Below are 19,165 nucleotides of genomic sequence, written 5' to 3' on the forward strand. Positions count from 1 at the left end.
GCCACAGGACAAAGGGAAGGGGGTTCAGAAGCTGAGGGCAAGTCCCAAAGGAGGCAGACAAAAGGTCTCACATCAAGACTAGTCAGAGGCTCTATTTTCAAGTACGCCACAGGCAAAGAGACAGACAGCTGTAGCTGACCTGGAATGGTCTCACCCTCTCATCTACAGGAGTAAGGACAGGATTGTGATGGAACCAACACAGGGTGATACTGTAACAATCGGAATGATGGGCCAACAGGCAATGGAGGCAGACCCAAACTATGCTCACAAGGAGAGGAAACTACCACCTAACATTAAGCCCACACAGAAGCCATGAAAGAGAGTGCCTTCCCTCAGCAACAAGACAGCTACACCAGACCTGAGGAGAACCAGGCACAGGTCAGGAAACAAGTAGCACTTGAAAATTTTTCAGAAATGACTTAACTCGAGGAATAGAAAAAGAAATAGACACTCTGGGGGTACATAAGGGAAATAGATAATGTAAAGATGAGGCAAAAAATGTAAGAATTAAGAGATGGTGACAGATATGAAATTTCAACTTCAATATTAACAGAATTACCCAAAACTAAAACCGAAGAAACAGAATACTGAAATAACTCAAGAAAATTTTCCTGAAATAAAAGACTTAAAATGTACATATGCACATAGAGCTACAGACACTTAAGACATTCTAGTAAAGCAACTGCACCTTAAAGAAAACAACCTCTCCTGGGCACCCAGGCAAAAGAATTACATTATGTGTAAGGGAAAGGAAATCAGAATGTGACAGCAACACTATGGTCCACAAGACAAGGGGATAAAAAACTTTAGGTCCGCAGGAAAGAAAATGTAGCCAAAGATTTTATTATACACCAGGAATTCTATACTGACCTCAAAAGTAAAAGTAAAAGGCCACAGACAAAGCTGTGGGCGTGTGAGATTTCGGGGAACTCTGACTTCACAGATGCCTCCTACAGAAGTCGCAGGACAGAGTTTGATACTCAAGGAACACTTGGGAAAGATTCAGTCTGGGGCCAGTAGTAAGCATGAGTATATCTGACTGCAGAACAATCCTGGGAACAAGAGAACTAAACAGGATGTAACTGTTATCTGCTCTGACAATAGAGTTAACACTACTCTAAAGGAGAGGAAAAAACGGTAGGGTAGAAACAGTTCCATATAACCTGGAACAGACTACCTTACATTCAAAGGAGAGAAAGGACAGAGCCAAGGGCTAAGTTCAATACTGTTCACGGGAAGGAACCAACCTGTATCACCAGGAAGATAAATAAATAGACTCTGCATGTAAACTTCCGTGGAAGAGAAGAAGAAAAACTTAATGAAGTACTATCAAGTCTGTAAATTAAAAATATTAATAACACTCAAACACCAAAAGAAAGTGAAATTCAAGATCTTTTCATAATCCCTGGGAATGTGCCACTACATCCAATTGGCCCTCTGTGGAAAAAGACTGGTGACAGTGATTACATTTCCTCTGGAATACAGGAATTTTACAGCAGTATATGTTTCATCAGAGACAATCAATTACCTATCTTCTGATCTTAGGCATAAAGTCCTAGTGATCCAGGCTGGGTACAGATCAAGCTTCTTCACGGCCAAGTCAGAGGTGAGTTCCCCACCTTGCGGAGGAAGGCAGTCAGTCACGTGCACCATTTTGTAATTCACTACCAAACTGGAAGCAAACACAGCATCTGCACCAGCATGATGGGGAATTTTAATGTGTCACTTAGCTGAGCTGCAGCACTCAGGTTGCTACTGCACTTTTTTCCCCCTGTTAAGGGACTTTTGTAGAAAATCATGTGAACCAGCAGACTCCTCCATAATAGAGGTGGGCCATGTCCAATTAGTTGGAGGCTTGAGAAAAACTGTTCTCCCTGAAAAAAGCAGTTCTGCCTTCCAACACTAGCTGCCACATCAGCTCTTCTCAGGGTCTGTACGTACTCTCTGTGTACACACGTGCACGCACACACCACTGGTTCTGCTGCTTGGAAGAACACGGACTACAACTGGAAAGATATTCTAGCCTAGACTCAGAGACATGAAATTTCTGTTAACATGATTCTAAACAAAACCATAGAAACTCAGTCCTGGCCAGTGTGGTTCAGTTGGTTGGAGCATTATCCTAAACACCAAAAGGTGGAGGGTTCAATTCCCAGTCAGGGCACATACCCAGGTTGAGGATTCGACTGGGGTGCATGCAGGAGGCAACCAATGTTTCTCTCCCACACTGTTGTTCCTCTCTCTCTCTCTAAAAAAAAATAATAATAATAATAAAAATTTTAAAAATTTAAAAAAACACATCAATAAAAACTTAGCCAAGTGAGGGCAGAAAAGTGCAACTGGCAAACTCAGAGCAGCGGGTTCCAGGGCAGTTGCTCATCCTTTCTGCACTCACTGGTGACATGCTTCTGTGCAGCTGGCTCTGGAAGAGGGACACAGACATTCCTTCAGTCACCACATTTCAGAACAAGCAGCTTTCTTCCCACTCACCTTCAGAGGTGGTCTCGGGCTGTCTTTCCTCCCTCTTCTGAACTGCACAGAGGACTAACATGGCTAGCGGGCATCTCTATTCAAGTGGCTCCGGCATCCTTTCATTCTGAGGACATGTAACCCTTTCTTTTGCATGGATTTTATTTCCTTACTTTCTCTAAGGGGATTTTAATTAACTTTTGCTGTGGTAAGTAATATGCCTGGGTCTGTTCGAACATGCTATTTTATGTCTGCTTTCATTTTTTCATCCCTTTCTTCCTTTCTGTACAGTTAGAATGAGGTTTCTTTCCACCAAATAAAGCTTATCTACAGCTCTTATTTTTAATCTTATAGCAATGACCTCTATCTAACTTCCAAAAATATCAAATTTATACTTACATTTTTCTACTAAAAACCCACAATTAAATCAAAACCTACACTTTCCCTCTCCCAAACCAAGCACGACTAAAAACAAACAAAAAAATTCTTAGTAAAAAAAAAAAAAAAAGAAAATGTAAAAAAGCAAACACATTAGCTCATAGTATCGTCACCTGGCCACTTTTACCACATTGTAGAAATTTAGACTTTTGTTCCAAATTGTTATTTTTCCTTTTACTACTAGCTTAAGAACGTTTTTAACCATTGCCTTATTTAAAATAAACAAGCAAGGGTTTCATTCCTTTTTCCTTAATGTTTCCACATATCTTCTTCTATTTTGTCTTTCCAAATATATCCTCTGATAAATCAGATAGCGATCATAAATGCAAACTCTATATTATTGCACGCATCAAAGTATTATTTTGCCCTCATCCTGAATAACCTAGTATACAAGCCAGGTTCCAAATCCTTTTCCCCTCAGCACATTTATTAGAAAAATCACTTTCATTTTCTTCTACCTCCCAGTGTCACAGACAACAGATGCCAATCTGATCCTCGCTTCTTTGAGGGTAACCTGTTTATCTCTTTGAGCTGCTTTTAGATTTTTCTTTGTTCCTGGATTCTGAACTATCACCAGAACTTGTGATGTGTTTTCTTTTGTTTTTTAAACACCTTAAAAACATTTTTTATTTATTTTTAGAGAGGGAGAGAGAAACATCGATATGAGAGCAGGACATCAATCAGCTGCCTCCTACTTGGCCCCCCTACCGAGTATCAAGCGCACCTGACCAAGAATCCAACCTTTCGGTGCACAGGACGACACTCAACCAACTTAGCCACACTGGCCAGGGCTTGTGATGTGTTTTTAATGGTCCCTCACTAGTACTTGGTCAATCTACAGAAACCTGTGCAAAATCTTCTTCATTATTGATTATGTTCCTCTTCCACCCACTTTCTGAAGCTCTTATTAGATGAATGAATGCTAGTACTTCCAGATCTATCCACTGTGGCTCAACTTCCCTTTCATACTGTTCATCAAGAACTCCTCAGCAAGCCCTGGCTCAGCTGCTGTGGTTCAGTTGGTTGGCCATCGTCCTGTGCATTGAAAGGTTGCCAGTTCGATTCTCAGTGAGGGCACAAGCCTGGTTTTGGGGCCTGATCTCCGGTAGGGGGTGTGCAGGAGGCAGCCAATCGATGTTTCGCTATCACATTGATATTTCTCCCTCTCTCATTCACCCTTCCTCTCTCTCTAAAAAATCTGAAAAACAAAAACACACTTCTCAGCTCAATTTTTCTTGAATTAGTTAAAACACAGATTTGAAGTTCAGCCTGAATATCTTACATAGTATTTTTAATTTCTACAAATGAACTGTTTCCTTATCTAATTTTGAAGTGTTGTGTGTGGGTTTTGTTTGTTTGTTTGTTTGTTTGTTTGTTTAATGAACATGCCCCCAATCCCTAAGGATAATGTTCACTTCCTTTCCTGTTTTCCTCTATGAACTCTTGGTTGGCCTTCTGTGTGGGCCTGGTACCACCTGAGTGCTGGTTTTCTTCACATTGCTGACTTCTGGTTAGCTCTCCTGTTCTATGTATGACTTCCTGTCATGCTGCCAGTTCCTTGGTAACTGATGATTCCTGATGCGCATACTTAAAATGCAAGGCAAGAGAAGAGTTGTATCTGTGGCTGTGGTATATTACTTCTGGACAAGCCAAGGTCCGGGTGTCTGAGCATTAAGTGCAGTTTCTGATGAAGCAGCCGTGACTCAGGCAGGTGGTATAGGGCAGCCAGGAGTGAGCACAGAGACGGTAAGTCAGGGGAGGTAAAGCGAGCACCGGCCGGGGGACTAGTGCCATGGTTTTCTCATCTAGAGTGACTCTGGCAGTCATGGCCAGCCTTTGCTGTCTCTGACCTGGGCAGTAAGGGTCTAGCATCAATACCCACTTTTTGGAGATTTTCTTTTTCAACTCAAAAAGTGGCTGAGAGTTTCTCAGCTCTACTTAAGTTTTTATATGAATCTGTCCCCATTTGCTTTGTATCTTTCAGAAGTTTCTCAGCCTGCTGGTAAAATGACCTTTTTATATTAATAATAACAAAAACTTGCAAATTTTGAGGAGTTATTTTAACGAAAATTATTATATATCTGCTCATTGAATAGATACAACCCTTTTGGTAAACAATTTGGCACTCTGCTGTTCCAGTGATTCAACATTTAGGAAATTTATCAAAAGAAAATAACGAGCACAAAGATATAGCTAGTGATGTTTTGGGCAAGTGTTCATAATAGGGGAAACTGAAAATAAAAAATGTTCAACAGGTCTGACTGATTCAATAAATAAGAGTATCTTTAAAATGAAATAACTACATAGCTATTAAAAGCATAGAAAAGAATTTAAAGACATTTAAATACCTACAAATGAAGAAAATGTGACCACATGAAAAACTTTATACACACAACTATCCATTCAGATATGTAGAAAAGACTTTTAAATTATGCATTAAATTATTAACAACTGCAATCCCTGGATAATGGCACTAGTAAAACTCTTACATTAGAAAATTAAAAATTATATATTAACCAAGTCCTTACATTTTATTTTAATTGCTAATTTAGATTTTTTAAGAAACAACAACAAAAAAATTTAAAGGTCGTGTTAGTTGAAATGGTCTCTATAGAAGCAAACAGAACATGTCAGACTGCGGGAAGAAAGTGTTGAAAAGACACAATCACACTTTGGTCACCTCCAGACCATGCAATCTAAGAACAGCACAAGCAGAAATGTGAGATTAAGTATTTAAAGTAACCTTTTCACTTAAAATGGGGGCTTCTTGAATATGGTGATTTTGATTTATGTTCCTTTTGATATATATACTAGAGGACCGGTGCACGTGCACCGGTGGTGTCCCTCACCCTGGCCTGTGGGGATCGGGCTGAAACCGGCTCTCTGACATCCCGAGGGGTCCCAGATTGCGAGAGGGTGGTTCTCAGGTGACGCACCTGGAATCGGGCTCCCTCCTCTCTGGTTCCGGGTGCATCACCCAAGAACCGCAGCTGCCAAGTGACCGCAGCTCGGCAGCTCCTGGGTTGAGCATCTGCCCCCTGGTGGTCAGTGAGCGTCATAGCTACTAGCTCGTCAGTCACTTGGGCTTTTAGATAGATAGATAGATAGATAGATAGATAGATAGATAGATAGATTTTTAACAGCCCTTAATCTCTTGTACATTTCCTGGGAAAGAGTCTAAAATGTTCTTAACTATCACCCACCAGGTAGGTAATCAACAGACAAACAGCAATACTGTATACAGGCACCAATACACTACTTCATTCAACCGAAGTCATCTGAAATTACAGCTAGGTGCAAATAACAGTTCAAGGATAAAAGTAGAGAAACCAGAGTTAAACGTTGGTTATCATTTTCCTGTTTCTTGAGGCAAATTACTCAGGGGAAAAAATAATAAAGAGATTGGAAAGTATGTGGCTTCATTAAGGATGATATCTGTCCTGATGGTTAAGAAGAGCTTTCTTATAGTTTCCATGGGAGTGAGTGGTAACCAAGTACACAGCGTCTCATCACCTGTCATTGCTATAACTGTGTGTTACTAATTACCACACAACTTGACTTAGTTCTCTAATGTGCCGAAGCTATCAGCCCTGATGACGGTTTAGGCCAGTGCTTCTCACACTCCAGCATGCTTCCTATCACTTGCAGGTGTGGAGAGGGATCAACGGCTCAAGCAAGCTCCAAATGCCGCTGCACCTGCTAACCCAGCACCACACCTTAAGTAATGCGGATTCAGAACGACTCTAATTTCTATCACCCATGTTCCTAAAAGAGTAAACTGAGAGCACAGGAGACATTTATGTACTTTGCTCAATACTTTAAATAAGTTCTGAAAGTACCATTCTAATTTGTCATTAAAAAGAGAAATCCAGTGTTGAAAGAACTTTCATCTAGACGCCCTTAATGATTTAAATGAACAACTTATTTCTCATTAGTTAAATATCTTATTTTGGCAGCCAATATTTAAGGGCGCCATACTTTCTTAAATTAAAATTTTCAATTATCACAATTCTCTGAGATATACCTAGTACACACTATGTACTTTATTATATAAACTAGGGGCCCAGTGCATGAATTTGTGCACCTTGAAAGGAACTGTGAGCTGCGAGGCTGTGGAGCGCACAGGGGTGGGTCTCAGCCCACCCTCCGCGCCCCCCAGCTCCTCCCGCCGCGGCCCCCAGTCCGGTCTGCCAGCAGCCCAGCTCCCACCACTGGCACTCCCATGCGCTGACAGCACGGAGCGATCCGGGCTGGTGCCAGCAGCAGTTGCAAGCGGTGGCTGCTGTCCCAATCGCCCCTCAGGAGCAGGGGGAGGTAGAGAAGTCCTCAGGGGTGATGGGGCCAGCAGCCGCTGCTCGCACCTGCTGACGGCATTGAGCGATTGGGACTGACACTGGGCGCCGGCAGCAGGTGCGAGCGGTGGCTTTGGCGCTAGCAGCGGGTGTGAGTGGGGCCGTCTCTGACAGCAGGTGCGAGAGGTGGCTGCTGGCCCCAATCACCCCTCAGGAACAGGGGGAGGTGGAGAAGCCCTGAGGGGCAATCATGGCTGGCAGCCGCCTCTTGCACCTGCGGACAGCACCGAGTGATCGGGGCCAGTATCAGGAGCCGGGAGCGGGTGTGAGCGGCGGCTCCGGCACCACCAGCAGCAGGTGCTAGCGGGGCTGGCATGGGCACCAGGTGCCAGCGCCAGGTGGGACTGTGGCATGTGGGAGCAAAGAATTTTCAGTAACCACCAGAGGCTCGCCCCGATGACAGTGACCGGTGCCGTGCCTTGATCTGGCGACCCCGCTCACCTACTCCACCATCCTGCTGTGGCCAACACCCGCCATGTTCCGCGCGCCCCCTGGTGTTCAGCACACATCCTTGCAACCGGTTGTTGCACCATTCAGTCTATTTGCATATTAGGGTTTTATATATAGAGATTACTGACACTCTTTCCTTCTTCTATTTAGTACTGTGATATAAAAGCAGTTCCCTTACTCTGTTCCAGCAGATTTCAGAAGGAAATATTGATTAAATCAAAACAATGGTCTTTTGCAAGATACATATCAGCAAGTAGAGAGGGGAAAAGCCTGCTTTTCTGATTGCCTGTTGTTTGATAAAAATTCTATACTAATATTATCATTCCCAGCTTCGAGTGACAAATATGAAAATAGGAGAAAGAAGTCAAGTGTTCCATCCCAATCCTTACGGTTTCTTTCACCACTTTGTCTACACAGTGTACCTGCAGACACCTGACATGTCCACGTGCCACAAGGGTCTGCCACAGGGCTCTTCACTTCCACTGGTGTGAGTAACAGAGTATTCACTTTCACTGCTATAACCGAGGTATTGCAAGTTGACTGAAAAGTATTACATGTTTTGACCAATTTAAAATTGTCAGCACCATGATTTAAATACTTGCTCTAACAGTTATCTAGTCTGTTTATGACTGAAATAACATTTTTCAGAGATGAGACAACAAAACATGTTCGGGAAATACAGTGTGGTAATGACCATGAGTTCTAGAATCAGACTGTCCTGTTTCCGAATCCTAGCTCAGTCACTTCTTAGTTGTATGACCTTGGTCAAATAACAGAACCTCTATATACAGAGGGGTGCATGGTTCCAACTTGAGAGGGATGCCATGAAAACCACAAGAAACTATAGTAAGTACATGGGGAGGAGGACTATGATGACAATCTTTGTCAATGACTAGTATTATGTCTTGAAGAAAAACATTCCCTGGAAATAGAGGTCAAATTAGTGTACAACACTAACAGCTCCTGTCCATTTTCCAGATATACATTAGTAGCAAACAGACCAAAGCGCCCTGAAATGGAAACCCATCCACTATTCCAATTACGGAAGAAACAAAGAGACCTACATTTGAAAACTGAAAAAAAGAACCTCTATAGCTAAATTCACCTTAGTCTCCCCAACTATAGTACTTTCCCTTCAGGATGTCCTTTCCATGCAAATGCATTTCCCAAACAACCTCCTGCAAAGTCAGGAAAGGCTTGTCCCAAGCTTGTCCCCAAAATGTAGCGTAGCAAGGGGTCTGGCCTGCAGGAAGGCACATGTAACTGTTTCTATAGGTTAGAAACAAGACCCAGCTACATAGGTTTCTGCTCTAAGCACCTCAGACCTGATTCCCTGAACCCCCGGGCACCCATGGGACAGGAACTGCTGTGCTCAGGACAATGACTGCTGCACTCCTCTGCTGTGAGTCCCTGTGCCTCTCCCTCAAGCAAGCAGAGGCGTGTGCACAGGGGATTATTGCTCAGACCCCCTATGCTACATGTGCCACGAGACAGACCTGGCCGCCGGAGGAGAGCCGCAGTGTGGCAGACAAGGGGAGAGTGAGGCTCCAACTCTGCTTTTCTACTAACATTTCATCTGCAGAAAAGACTCTATGCTAAAGCTGAAAACCCACGATTCTAATCCAACACTGATTTTAACCATGAGTAAACGGAGCGCCAGGCAGACAAAGCAGCCTGCTGACCCGGCCACTGCGCAGCCCTGGTTCCCACGACAAAGCCAGCCAGCTTCCGAGCAGGGAGCTCTCCACCAGCATGGCCCCGCCTACCACTCCAAAGCTATTATTAACTGCCACCGTTGGTGAAATGGGGAATTTTTGTTTAGGTCCTTGTTTCTGTTCCACCCACCTTCATATTTGCATTGAGATTAGAAAAACAGGAAAATTTTAACGTTTCCTTATATTTCAACTTCTCCCTTTTGCTACAGAGTAGCATGTTCAGGCTTCTTCTAGTGTGTGAGACAAGCACACCTCCTAATAAAGCACTGGCTGGAGTTCCCCATGTCACAGAACACGCAGAACCGAAGATCCTTTGAACTCGTACACATATGATTTGCAAAAACCTAATAGTACATGTTAATTCCTTGTGCTTTAAGAGGAAAAGTAACTAGTATATCAAAGCCATGAGTTAACAAGCATAGCTTAGGATGAGGCAAATGAAATCTCTCTCTCACACAAAATGCATTCCTAACAGGCCAAGATCTCAGATCCACGAATGCCTCTATCTGGAAATATATAAAAATGGATAAAACAGAATGTACATTACATTCTCAAAGGCATTTATTTTAACCTAAGTAGCAAAATCTGTTTTACATGAACTGTTCTGGTTTTGCAAAGTTAATGTGTAATTTCTTTTATTCCCCACTGTATTTAAGTTTTTATCATCACCTTCTATTATGCCAAGAAATGGTTTATCATTTGTGGTAATAATATGATGCTGATGGAGATATATGACACCAGTTATCAGATCACTGGATATGGCAGAGCCATGAGAGTAATGGGAAATACAATGAAATTTAGAATTTTATCAAATCTCAGGGACACAAGAGCATACTTACCTTCACATTTTAACTTCCCAGGTCATTTCATGAACTGAATATCACAGACGTTTACATTACGTACTCACATGTTCATTTAAATAGACAGGTTTGCTTTAATCACCAATAATTACTGAAAGGAATTTTTTCATGCAGACCTTCCACAATAAGCCCAGAGGCCTCTTGCATTCTTCAACCACTATGGCAGTGACCAAAGGCATAACCCTTTCAATAGGAATAATTTGGAAACAACTGCTATGAGAGGCTCCGGAGGAGCTGGGGTCAAGGAATCTATGATTAAGACTTATACTATCAGAACTGATTTGTTAGAGCGGTTTCCATGATGCAGTAGCAGCCGCCAGCGGATACTTGTGAAATCTATTGAATATAATATAATATAATATAATATAATATAATATAATATAATATAATATAATACAGGTGGATAGTATTATTTAAGATAATAGTCTCTCAAATTTCTCCTTGGACATAATTATATTACACACAAAAAACAATTTGAGGGAGAAAAAGTGGCTTCAGTAGTCTGGTACCTATAGAATTTAGGATTTATAACACATTTGTCACTAAAAATACATGGCTATTTAATTAGCTTTCAACATACATATGCTTTCTCTAAATTACAAGCTCTTCATTCATCTGAAAATGTTATAAAGCAGTGAGTGTGCCAGGCAGTGTGCTAGCCAGGCCCTCCAGCTTGAGCTATGTTTTGTCCAGCACCAGACCCAAGACCCAACCTGCGGGCCAGAAGTCCAGCCCTTCTAAAGAGAGAGTGCGAGAGGAGAATGACAACCTGCCACGAGCGATGCCTCTCCCACCAGTCAGCTCCCGTCAAGCTGGAGGGGAAATCAGAGCCCAGAGGCTTTTAAAGGTTGGAAGGACAGACCTAGGCACCCTTAGGCCAGGCCACGGCCAAGGCCAAGGGCGTGGTCAGGGATATGATCCACTCCATGATTCCGTGTGCAGTAAGGTTATGTGAGGCTGGCTGCTGTGGGCCAAGACAAGACCTCCTTACTACAGGAGACAAGGCCTCACATGACTGACCTCATACCCCACGTAACCAAAGGCCACAGCCTGCTATTTAAAAGCAAGTTTCAGAATTGCTTACTTGTGGGACGTCCTTTTCTTCATCATGCTTGCAGATACACCAGCATGGCCTAAAAGAGAAGTGAATATCAGTCAATGAAAATCGGATAAAAAAATAGTTCAAACGCAAGAAAAAAAATTAACTTTGAAAACTACGACATATAGCATGAAATGAAAATAAACTGTAGATGGCCAATATATGAGAAAGCCATTCATTTACTGAACTTTCAAAAAGGAGATGTAAGGGATTGAGAAGATAAAATGATGAACAACAATTCATCTCCCCAAATTAGCCATTAAACACAAACCAAAAATCATGTGGGCAAGAAAATATAATCAAATAAAAGTGACAATCCTAGCCATAAAGTACTAAAAGTTACACAATTTGTCTTCCTGCCACACGACAACTAAAATTCAGGACAGAAGATATGAAACACCTGGACCCAGATATTGAAAGAATATATTTCTGACCAGAGAGCAGAAAGCCAGGCAGTCCCACACCAAGCTGGGCTCCATTCCAAACCATTGTGGGTGATGCTATATGAAACCAAGAAAAGCACTGTGGTTTTCCTACCTTGAGAGTCAGGCTGGAGCTGGAGAAGGTGAGGTGGCTGGGAGTTATGGGCAGAGTGCTAGCAATGAGATCTCAGCGGGGGCTGCAAACATGGTGGGGTAGGGTGGGAGGGTGAGGGCCTTAAGATACTAACCTGTGCCCTGGGCAGTTTTGCTCAGTGTTTAGAGTATTGGCCCGTGGACCCAAAGGTCTTGGGTTCGATGTCCAGTCAAGGGCATATACCTCAGATGCAGGCTCAGCCCTGATTGGAATGCGTGGTGGAGGCAACCAATCGATGTGTCTCTCTTCCCCCTCCTCCCTTCCTCCTCTCTTAAAAAAAAGAAACCAATGGGAAAAATATCCTCGGGTGAGGATTAAAAAAAAGAAAGAAGACGAAGAAAGATACTAACTTGCAAAGGCATGAAGGTTGTTGTTCAAAGTCTGTCTGCCTGCATCTCTGAACACTTGGAGCAGTCAGTAAAAAACAAAAAAAGGCCCTTAACAGGAAGTCTGTAGAAGCCCTAAGAAAAAAAGTTGCTACAGATCCATCCTTCGAAAACAAACTCCAGTATTAATCAACAGACATCAACAAAAACTGAACTCTCCACAACAAATTTAAAGGTCTAATGCCCCAGGCAAAAACTACTAGACAGACAAGTGAGTGGCAAACTGTAACCATTTAACCAAGCAGGTTATGACCAAAATAGTGTAATTAGCGGGCAAAGAGGTGAAAAAAACTATAATAAATATGCTCAAATATCTAAAAGACACAAACACTTGCTCTGGCTGGTGTGGGTCAGTTAACTGGATGTCATCCATGCACTGAAAGGATGCCAGTTTGTTTCCCAGTCAGGGCACATGCCTGGGTTGTGGGCTCGATCCCCAGGGCGATCAGGAGACAGCCGATTGATGTTTCTCTTTCACTTGATGTCTCTCCCTCCCCTTCCTCTCTCTCTAAAAATTAATAACAAATATTTTTTAATGAAAAAACACAAACACTTAAAATAGAAAAATAGCAGGAAAAAATAAAACTGGGAAAAATTACATGATCTGAAATTTTAAAAAATTACTGAATGTGATTAATAGATTAGACTCCACAGATAAAAAGTACCCAAATGGAACAACACCAACAAAAAACAACTGGGAAAATGAATAGCCTCAGTGATCTGTTGGACACATAACATAAATGAAACTGGACTTCACGAAAGAGAGGACAGAGGGGTAAACGAAAAAACAAATCTGAAACATATAACTGCAGAAATTTTCCAGATGTGGTAAGTATACCAGTGCAACCATACAGCTTACAAGATCAACATAACCAAATAAGATAAAAAAAAAAAAAAAAAACCACAAGGAAAACCATGCCAAGGCACATCCTAATCAAATTTCTGAAAACCACCAACAAAGTATTTTTAAAACTATCAAAGAATAATAGATATTAAAAATAGAGAAACAGAAAATACTAATTCCAGATTTGTTGTCAGAAACCAGGTAAGCCAGAAGACAGTGCACTAAATCTTTAAGGTGCTGCTGAAAAAAACAGCATCCTACTACTGTGAACTCAGCATACCATATTCAGCAAATACCTTTCAACCCCCAGCATTGATAACACATTAAAGGGACATAGGTAAATGCACCAATTAAGAGATCATATTAAAAAGAGATAATATCAGACAAATTAACTTCAGGTTATTTCAAAATGATAAAAAGGGTCAGCCCTGGCCAGTGGCTCAGTGGTTAGGGCAGTAGCCAACACACAGAAGGGTCTCGCAGGTTCGATCCCCACCCTGGTCGAGGAGCATGGGGAGGCAACAACCGATGTCTCTCACATCGATGTTTCTTTCCCTCTCTCCCTTCCACTCTCTCTAGAAAATCAATAGAAAAAATATCCTTGGGTGAGGATTAACAACAAAAAATGATAAAAAGGGTCAATTATTCAAGAAGCCATAACAATTTTAAATGTGTTTAGAACCTAATTACAAACTACTGAAATACATAAGGTAAAAAATGACAAAATTTACAAAAAAGTTGACATGCCATACTTAGAGAGTTAAACTCTTTCATCCCAGTAATTAATATAACAATGAGTAGAAAATCAGAAAGAATAAAGAAGACATGAACATCACAAGCATTCAACTTGAATTAGTTGACATTTTATAGGTACTAACCCAATAATGGCAAAATACTCATTTCCCCCCCAAGTTCGCATGGGACATTAACTCAGATGCACCATATGCTACTCATAATGCAAACTCTCAATACATACATTATAACAACTTGAAATCATATGAAGTTTGTTCTTTGACCACATCAGAATTAAACTAAAAATCTGGAAATACCCCAGTGTTGAAAATTAATCTTCTAAAAAAAAATCAGCCCGGCTGGAGTGGCTCAGTGGTTTAGTGTCGACCTATGAACCAGGAGGTCACGGTTCGATTCCCGGTCAGGGCACATGCTCAGGTTGCACGCTTGATCCCCAGGGTGGGGCGTGCAGGAGGCAGCTGATCAATGATTCTCTCTCATCACTGATGTTTCTATCTCTCTCTCCCACTCCCTTCCTCTCTGAAATCAATAAAAATATATTCTAAAAAAAAAAAAAAAAAATCAATGGCTCAATCACAAAATCACAATGAAAATTCAAATATTCTGAATTTTAAAAAAATGAAAACACAATCTATCCAATCTGTGGAATATAGCCAAAGCACTACTTACTATATAGACCAAAATTTACACTAAGTATCAACAATACAAATAAAACAAAGGACTTTTCACCATAAACTCAGAACAGAGGTTCCCCTGGGTGGAGGAGGAAGGCTTCTGAGTTATCGCTCTCCTTGACTTAGATTAAGGTGACCATTTGTAAACAAAATTTTCTGTACTACTGTTATATTTACAATTTTAAAAAGGTAACTGAAAAAGAAGATAGATGGCCAATTGGTTTATGTAAGACTGTCTTAGTTCACAGATAAAGATGGTGAGCCTTGACCCTGAGCTGAGAGAGCCATGCTCACCCACTTTCACCCTGCATGTCTTCAGGCATGCAAAGAAGTGGGCAGCCCGTGGGTGAAGATAAGACACAGAATGGACGGAGGGCAAATCTACCTGAAGCATCCCTGGATCACCTCTGGGTGTCAGCAGGTAAGAATGAGGAGATAAGAAATGCAAAAGCAAGTTCTACCACCACTGCACCAGGCCTCAGGATCCCCTCCCTCCCTTCCCATGCTGAACATACAAGGAAAGGGCGGCTGACTTTAGCATTTGGTGTGCCCCCAATGTAATAGACACATCCCTGTCCCTGCGTCCTACAAAGCTTATCCTGGCCCCACATCCCCACAAGGTTGACTTTCCCGTTCAGAAGAGTAGCATGGCAGAAACAATTCTATTGAACACTCAAGAAAAGGTAAGCCATTCATAATTCATTCTTAATTCTTAGGTATGCATGGACAATGATCAATAGTCACGTAACCTCAGTGGTAGAACTGAGAAAGATGGAAACAAGTAGCACCACTGTTCACAAAATGGTCCAAGAACTACAAAGATTAATGGAAGAATTGGTATTCTCAAGGAACTGAAGATACTTGTCATAAATGGGAACAAGAGGCCATGAAAAGGGAAAACAAAAGTTCTTGAAATTAAAAAGAACAAACAGAACTTCTTGTTTCCAGTACAGTATGTTAAGAGCTTGGAAGTCGTTACTCTGTCCTAACAAGAGCTGAACAAGCTGAAAAACCAACAACTCTTCGTACACTGGTCACAGAAGTGAGGTCACAGAGCAAACTGCTGATTCCAAAACTAGAAAAACAGACAAGCAAATACACAGATTCACAACTCATTCAGCAGACGCCTCCAGGGAACCAGTGCTGGGGAGGAAATCCCAAATAATAACTGACCAACTACTGGAGGCTCAGTGTATACAAGTCTAAGAGGTAAAAACTCCAGGGAAATACAGTCACGGGAGAGAAGGAGGGGAGGAGGTGGTGGGAGCTCCACATTTTATGAGTTTTATCTCCAGGATCTATCAGGTTCTCACAGTGAAGATCACTGAAAAATCCCCTCCTGTTTCTAGCCAGAGGGAGGGGAAAGTACCCCCTTTGAAATATACCATAACATTCTGTTCTAAACTGGGCCTGCCCTCAGAGCCTAACTGAGCTGGGGACAGGGAAACATCCCGCTCTCTCTAGCCCCATGCAGTCCTGTCTCACGTAAGGGGGAGGATACAGCGAAGCACTCGTGAAGTCACAGCCCAGTGACAGACTCACTGAAAGACAGAGACCTAATCACAGCACTACAGAATGTACCTCTTCCGCCGTTCCTGCACCTCACCACCACCTCACTAAAGGCCCATTCACTGGAGTTCCTTTACCCCGTACATCATGTCTGGCTTACAAATAATTAATTGTTAGGCATATTAAAAGGCAAAAAGCACAATTTGAAGAGAGAGAGCAGGCATCTGAAGCAGACTTAGATATGGCAAAATTGGAATTATCAGACTAGAAATTTAATGTAACTATGAATAATATGGTAAAGGCTCTAATGAAAAAAGTAGACAGCATGAAGAAGAGGTGAGAAAGATTATACAAAAAAAATCAAAAGGCCATGGTAGAGATCAAAAGCATCTAACAAAAATGAAGAATGTCTTTGATGGACTCAGTACATTGATGAGGAAATAATCTCTGAGCTTGAGAATATGTCAACAGAAACTTCCAAAACTGAAAAGCAAACAAAAAAGGCACAGGCAGGAAAACAAAACAAAACAATATCCAAGAACTATGGGACAGTAACAAAGAGTGTAATATACACACAATAAAAATGCCAGAAAAACAAGAAAGGAACCAAAAAATATTTGAAGCAATAATGACTGATGATTTCCCCAAATTATCATCAGGCACCAAACCACACATCCAGGAAGCTCAGACAACACAAACCAAGATAAATGACGAGACACCCCTCCCCCCCAAAAAAGAAAGGACATAATATGCTTATCATATTGAAACCGCAGAAAATCAGACTTCCAGTCAAGATGGCAGAATAGGTAAACTGCTCACCTGCTTCCACAATCACATCAAATTTACAATGACATTATAGAACAACCATCACTGAGAACCACATGAAGACTAGCTGAACAGAAGTCCTCTAACTAAAAATATATTTTTTAAAAACCACATCAAGACTGGTAGGAAGGGAGGAGAGACGGAATGGGCAGGTCCAACACCCACCATCTGGTGATTAAGAATCAGGAGGGGTATTCCCGGCTGCAGAGGCCCCCCACCACGAGACAGGGGTTGGAGACCTACACCACACACCAGTGCTCTGAGCAGGAGTCTGCTTGACATCAGGCTGTGAAAGCCAGCACAGGGTGGCATGCGAGAGACTAAGTGCTGAGGGAGACTGAGACACTCCGTTCTTAAAGGGCCAGTGCACACTCACTTGCTAATAAACTCTCTCACTCTAAGCTGTAGAGCAAGGGCAGCAGCTAAAGAAGTACCAGAGACACAGGAGGAGAACCTGAATTTACTAACTTTAGGTAAGGGCTGGAGGGTCAGGGGTCAGGGGTCAGGGGTCAGGGCAACTCTCTGGGGAGGGGAAGAGAACGAACGTGCTGGCAGGCCACACTTTCATTCCCTTACTGAGCTCTCCTTCCTCCCAACCAGCCCAGTGCAAGGGAGAACCAAATCTACTCCGGATTAACCTAGCTAATACCGCTGGCCCCACCTGGTGATTCCCCAGAGACCACGCCCCACCCAACTCTGGCCCTAGCTTCTTTCAGTGGCTTCTCCACACCAGCAGCCCGCCTGGACTTGTGCTACAGACTTTCCCAAAATTCAAGATCCACAAACCACAAACAAGCAGCAGCCGGCCTCAGCTTTACAGTTCTTGCTAAACGGACCCAAGCTGAGCACGAGTGGCAACTGGTCTCAACTTGCATGGTAACTCCCATTAGCTGACCCCAAGTCTGGAATAAGCAGAACCAGTCTTGAACTAGAACACAGCTTCAATAAAGCGACAAGTCCAGCACAAGTGGCAGCAATCCTCAGCTAGCATCATGGGGCCCACCAAAGGTTCCCAAGCCCAGCACCAGTGGCTGCTGGCTTCAGTTTACAACATAACATCGCACAATCGGCAGCTGACCTTGGCCTGCACTGGAGCCCCTCCCAAGAAGCTCCAGACCCAACACACCTGGTGGCCAGCTTCAGACCACACCAGAGCACCAACCACCCAGTTTCAAAAATGCAAGGGTTGACTCAGGTGACACCAGAGCCCCACTACAGCAACTCCCACTGCATGGGGTCAGCCCCTGCACAATAGCTTGTCCTCTGTAGTCACAGTCAGCCCTCACAACCAGTCAGCCTGAGGGTCAACACAACCCACTGAGATGCCAGCAGCAATTGAGGCCCAATTACTACAGGGAAGAGCACACAACCTATACAAGGGACACCCCTGGAGTGCGGGCTCAGGTGACCAGGGAGACTGTTCCACTAGGCACAGAGCACCTACTATATAAGGCCACTCTGCCGAAACAAAGCACATCTACCTACTACATAGAAACAACCACAGGAGTCAGCCAACATGAGGAAACAAAAAACATGTCCCAAATGAAAGAATAGAACAAAACTCGAGAAAAATGGAAAGAAATGGAAACCAAGCAATCTAATAGATACAGTGTTCAAAACAATGGTTATGAGAATGCTCAATGAACTATGAAGAATAGATGAACTCAGTGAGAACATTTAAAAAGTCAGAAAAAATGCAATAACTGAAATGAAGACTATACTAGAAGGAATCAGTATTACATTAGATGAAGCAAAGGATCAAATCAGTGATTTGGAAGAAAAAGAAGCAGAAAATGCTTAATAGAAATAACAAAGAGAAAAAAGAATTTAACAAATGAGGAAAATTTAACAGGCCTGTGGGAGAACATCCAACATACCAACATTCACATAATAGGGGTCCCAGAAGGAGGAGAGAGAAGGGATGGAATATGTATCTAAAGGAAATAATGACAGAAAACTTCCCTAGCTTGGTAAAGGAAATAGACATACAAGTCCAAGAAGCAGAGAGAGCTCCAAATAAGATGAACCCAAAGTGTTACACACCAAGACACATCATAATTAAAATGCCAAAAGTGAAAGACATAGAGAGACTCTTAAAAGTAGCAAGAGAAAAACAGATACATATAAGGGAACTCGCATAAGACTATATACTGATTTTTCAACAGAAATTTGGCAGGACATAAGGAAATGGCATGAAATATTCAAAGTGACTAAC

The 19,165-nt window shown here is 42.3% G+C and overlaps 1 protein-coding gene across 6 annotated transcripts in view; it reads right to left on the reverse strand.

The window, feature by feature from the left end:
* The window catches only part of SPIN1 (spindlin 1), a 94,016-nt gene that overhangs the window by 14,559 nt on the left and 60,292 nt on the right, over positions 1 to 19,165 (reverse strand). For all 6 annotated transcript variants that reach the window (XM_054726900.1, XM_054726902.1, XM_054726905.1 and 3 more), the window contains one exon: positions 11,369 to 11,417. In XM_054726900.1, coding sequence (XP_054582875.1) covers positions 11,369 to 11,417 — 49 coding nt within the window. The remainder of the gene's footprint in view (positions 1 to 11,368; positions 11,418 to 19,165) is intronic.

The sequence above is a fragment of the Eptesicus fuscus genome, chromosome 15 (genome assembly GCF_027574615.1).
Source record: "Eptesicus fuscus isolate TK198812 chromosome 15, DD_ASM_mEF_20220401, whole genome shotgun sequence".
In the NCBI taxonomy this organism is placed as follows: domain Eukaryota; kingdom Metazoa; phylum Chordata; class Mammalia; order Chiroptera; family Vespertilionidae; genus Eptesicus; species Eptesicus fuscus.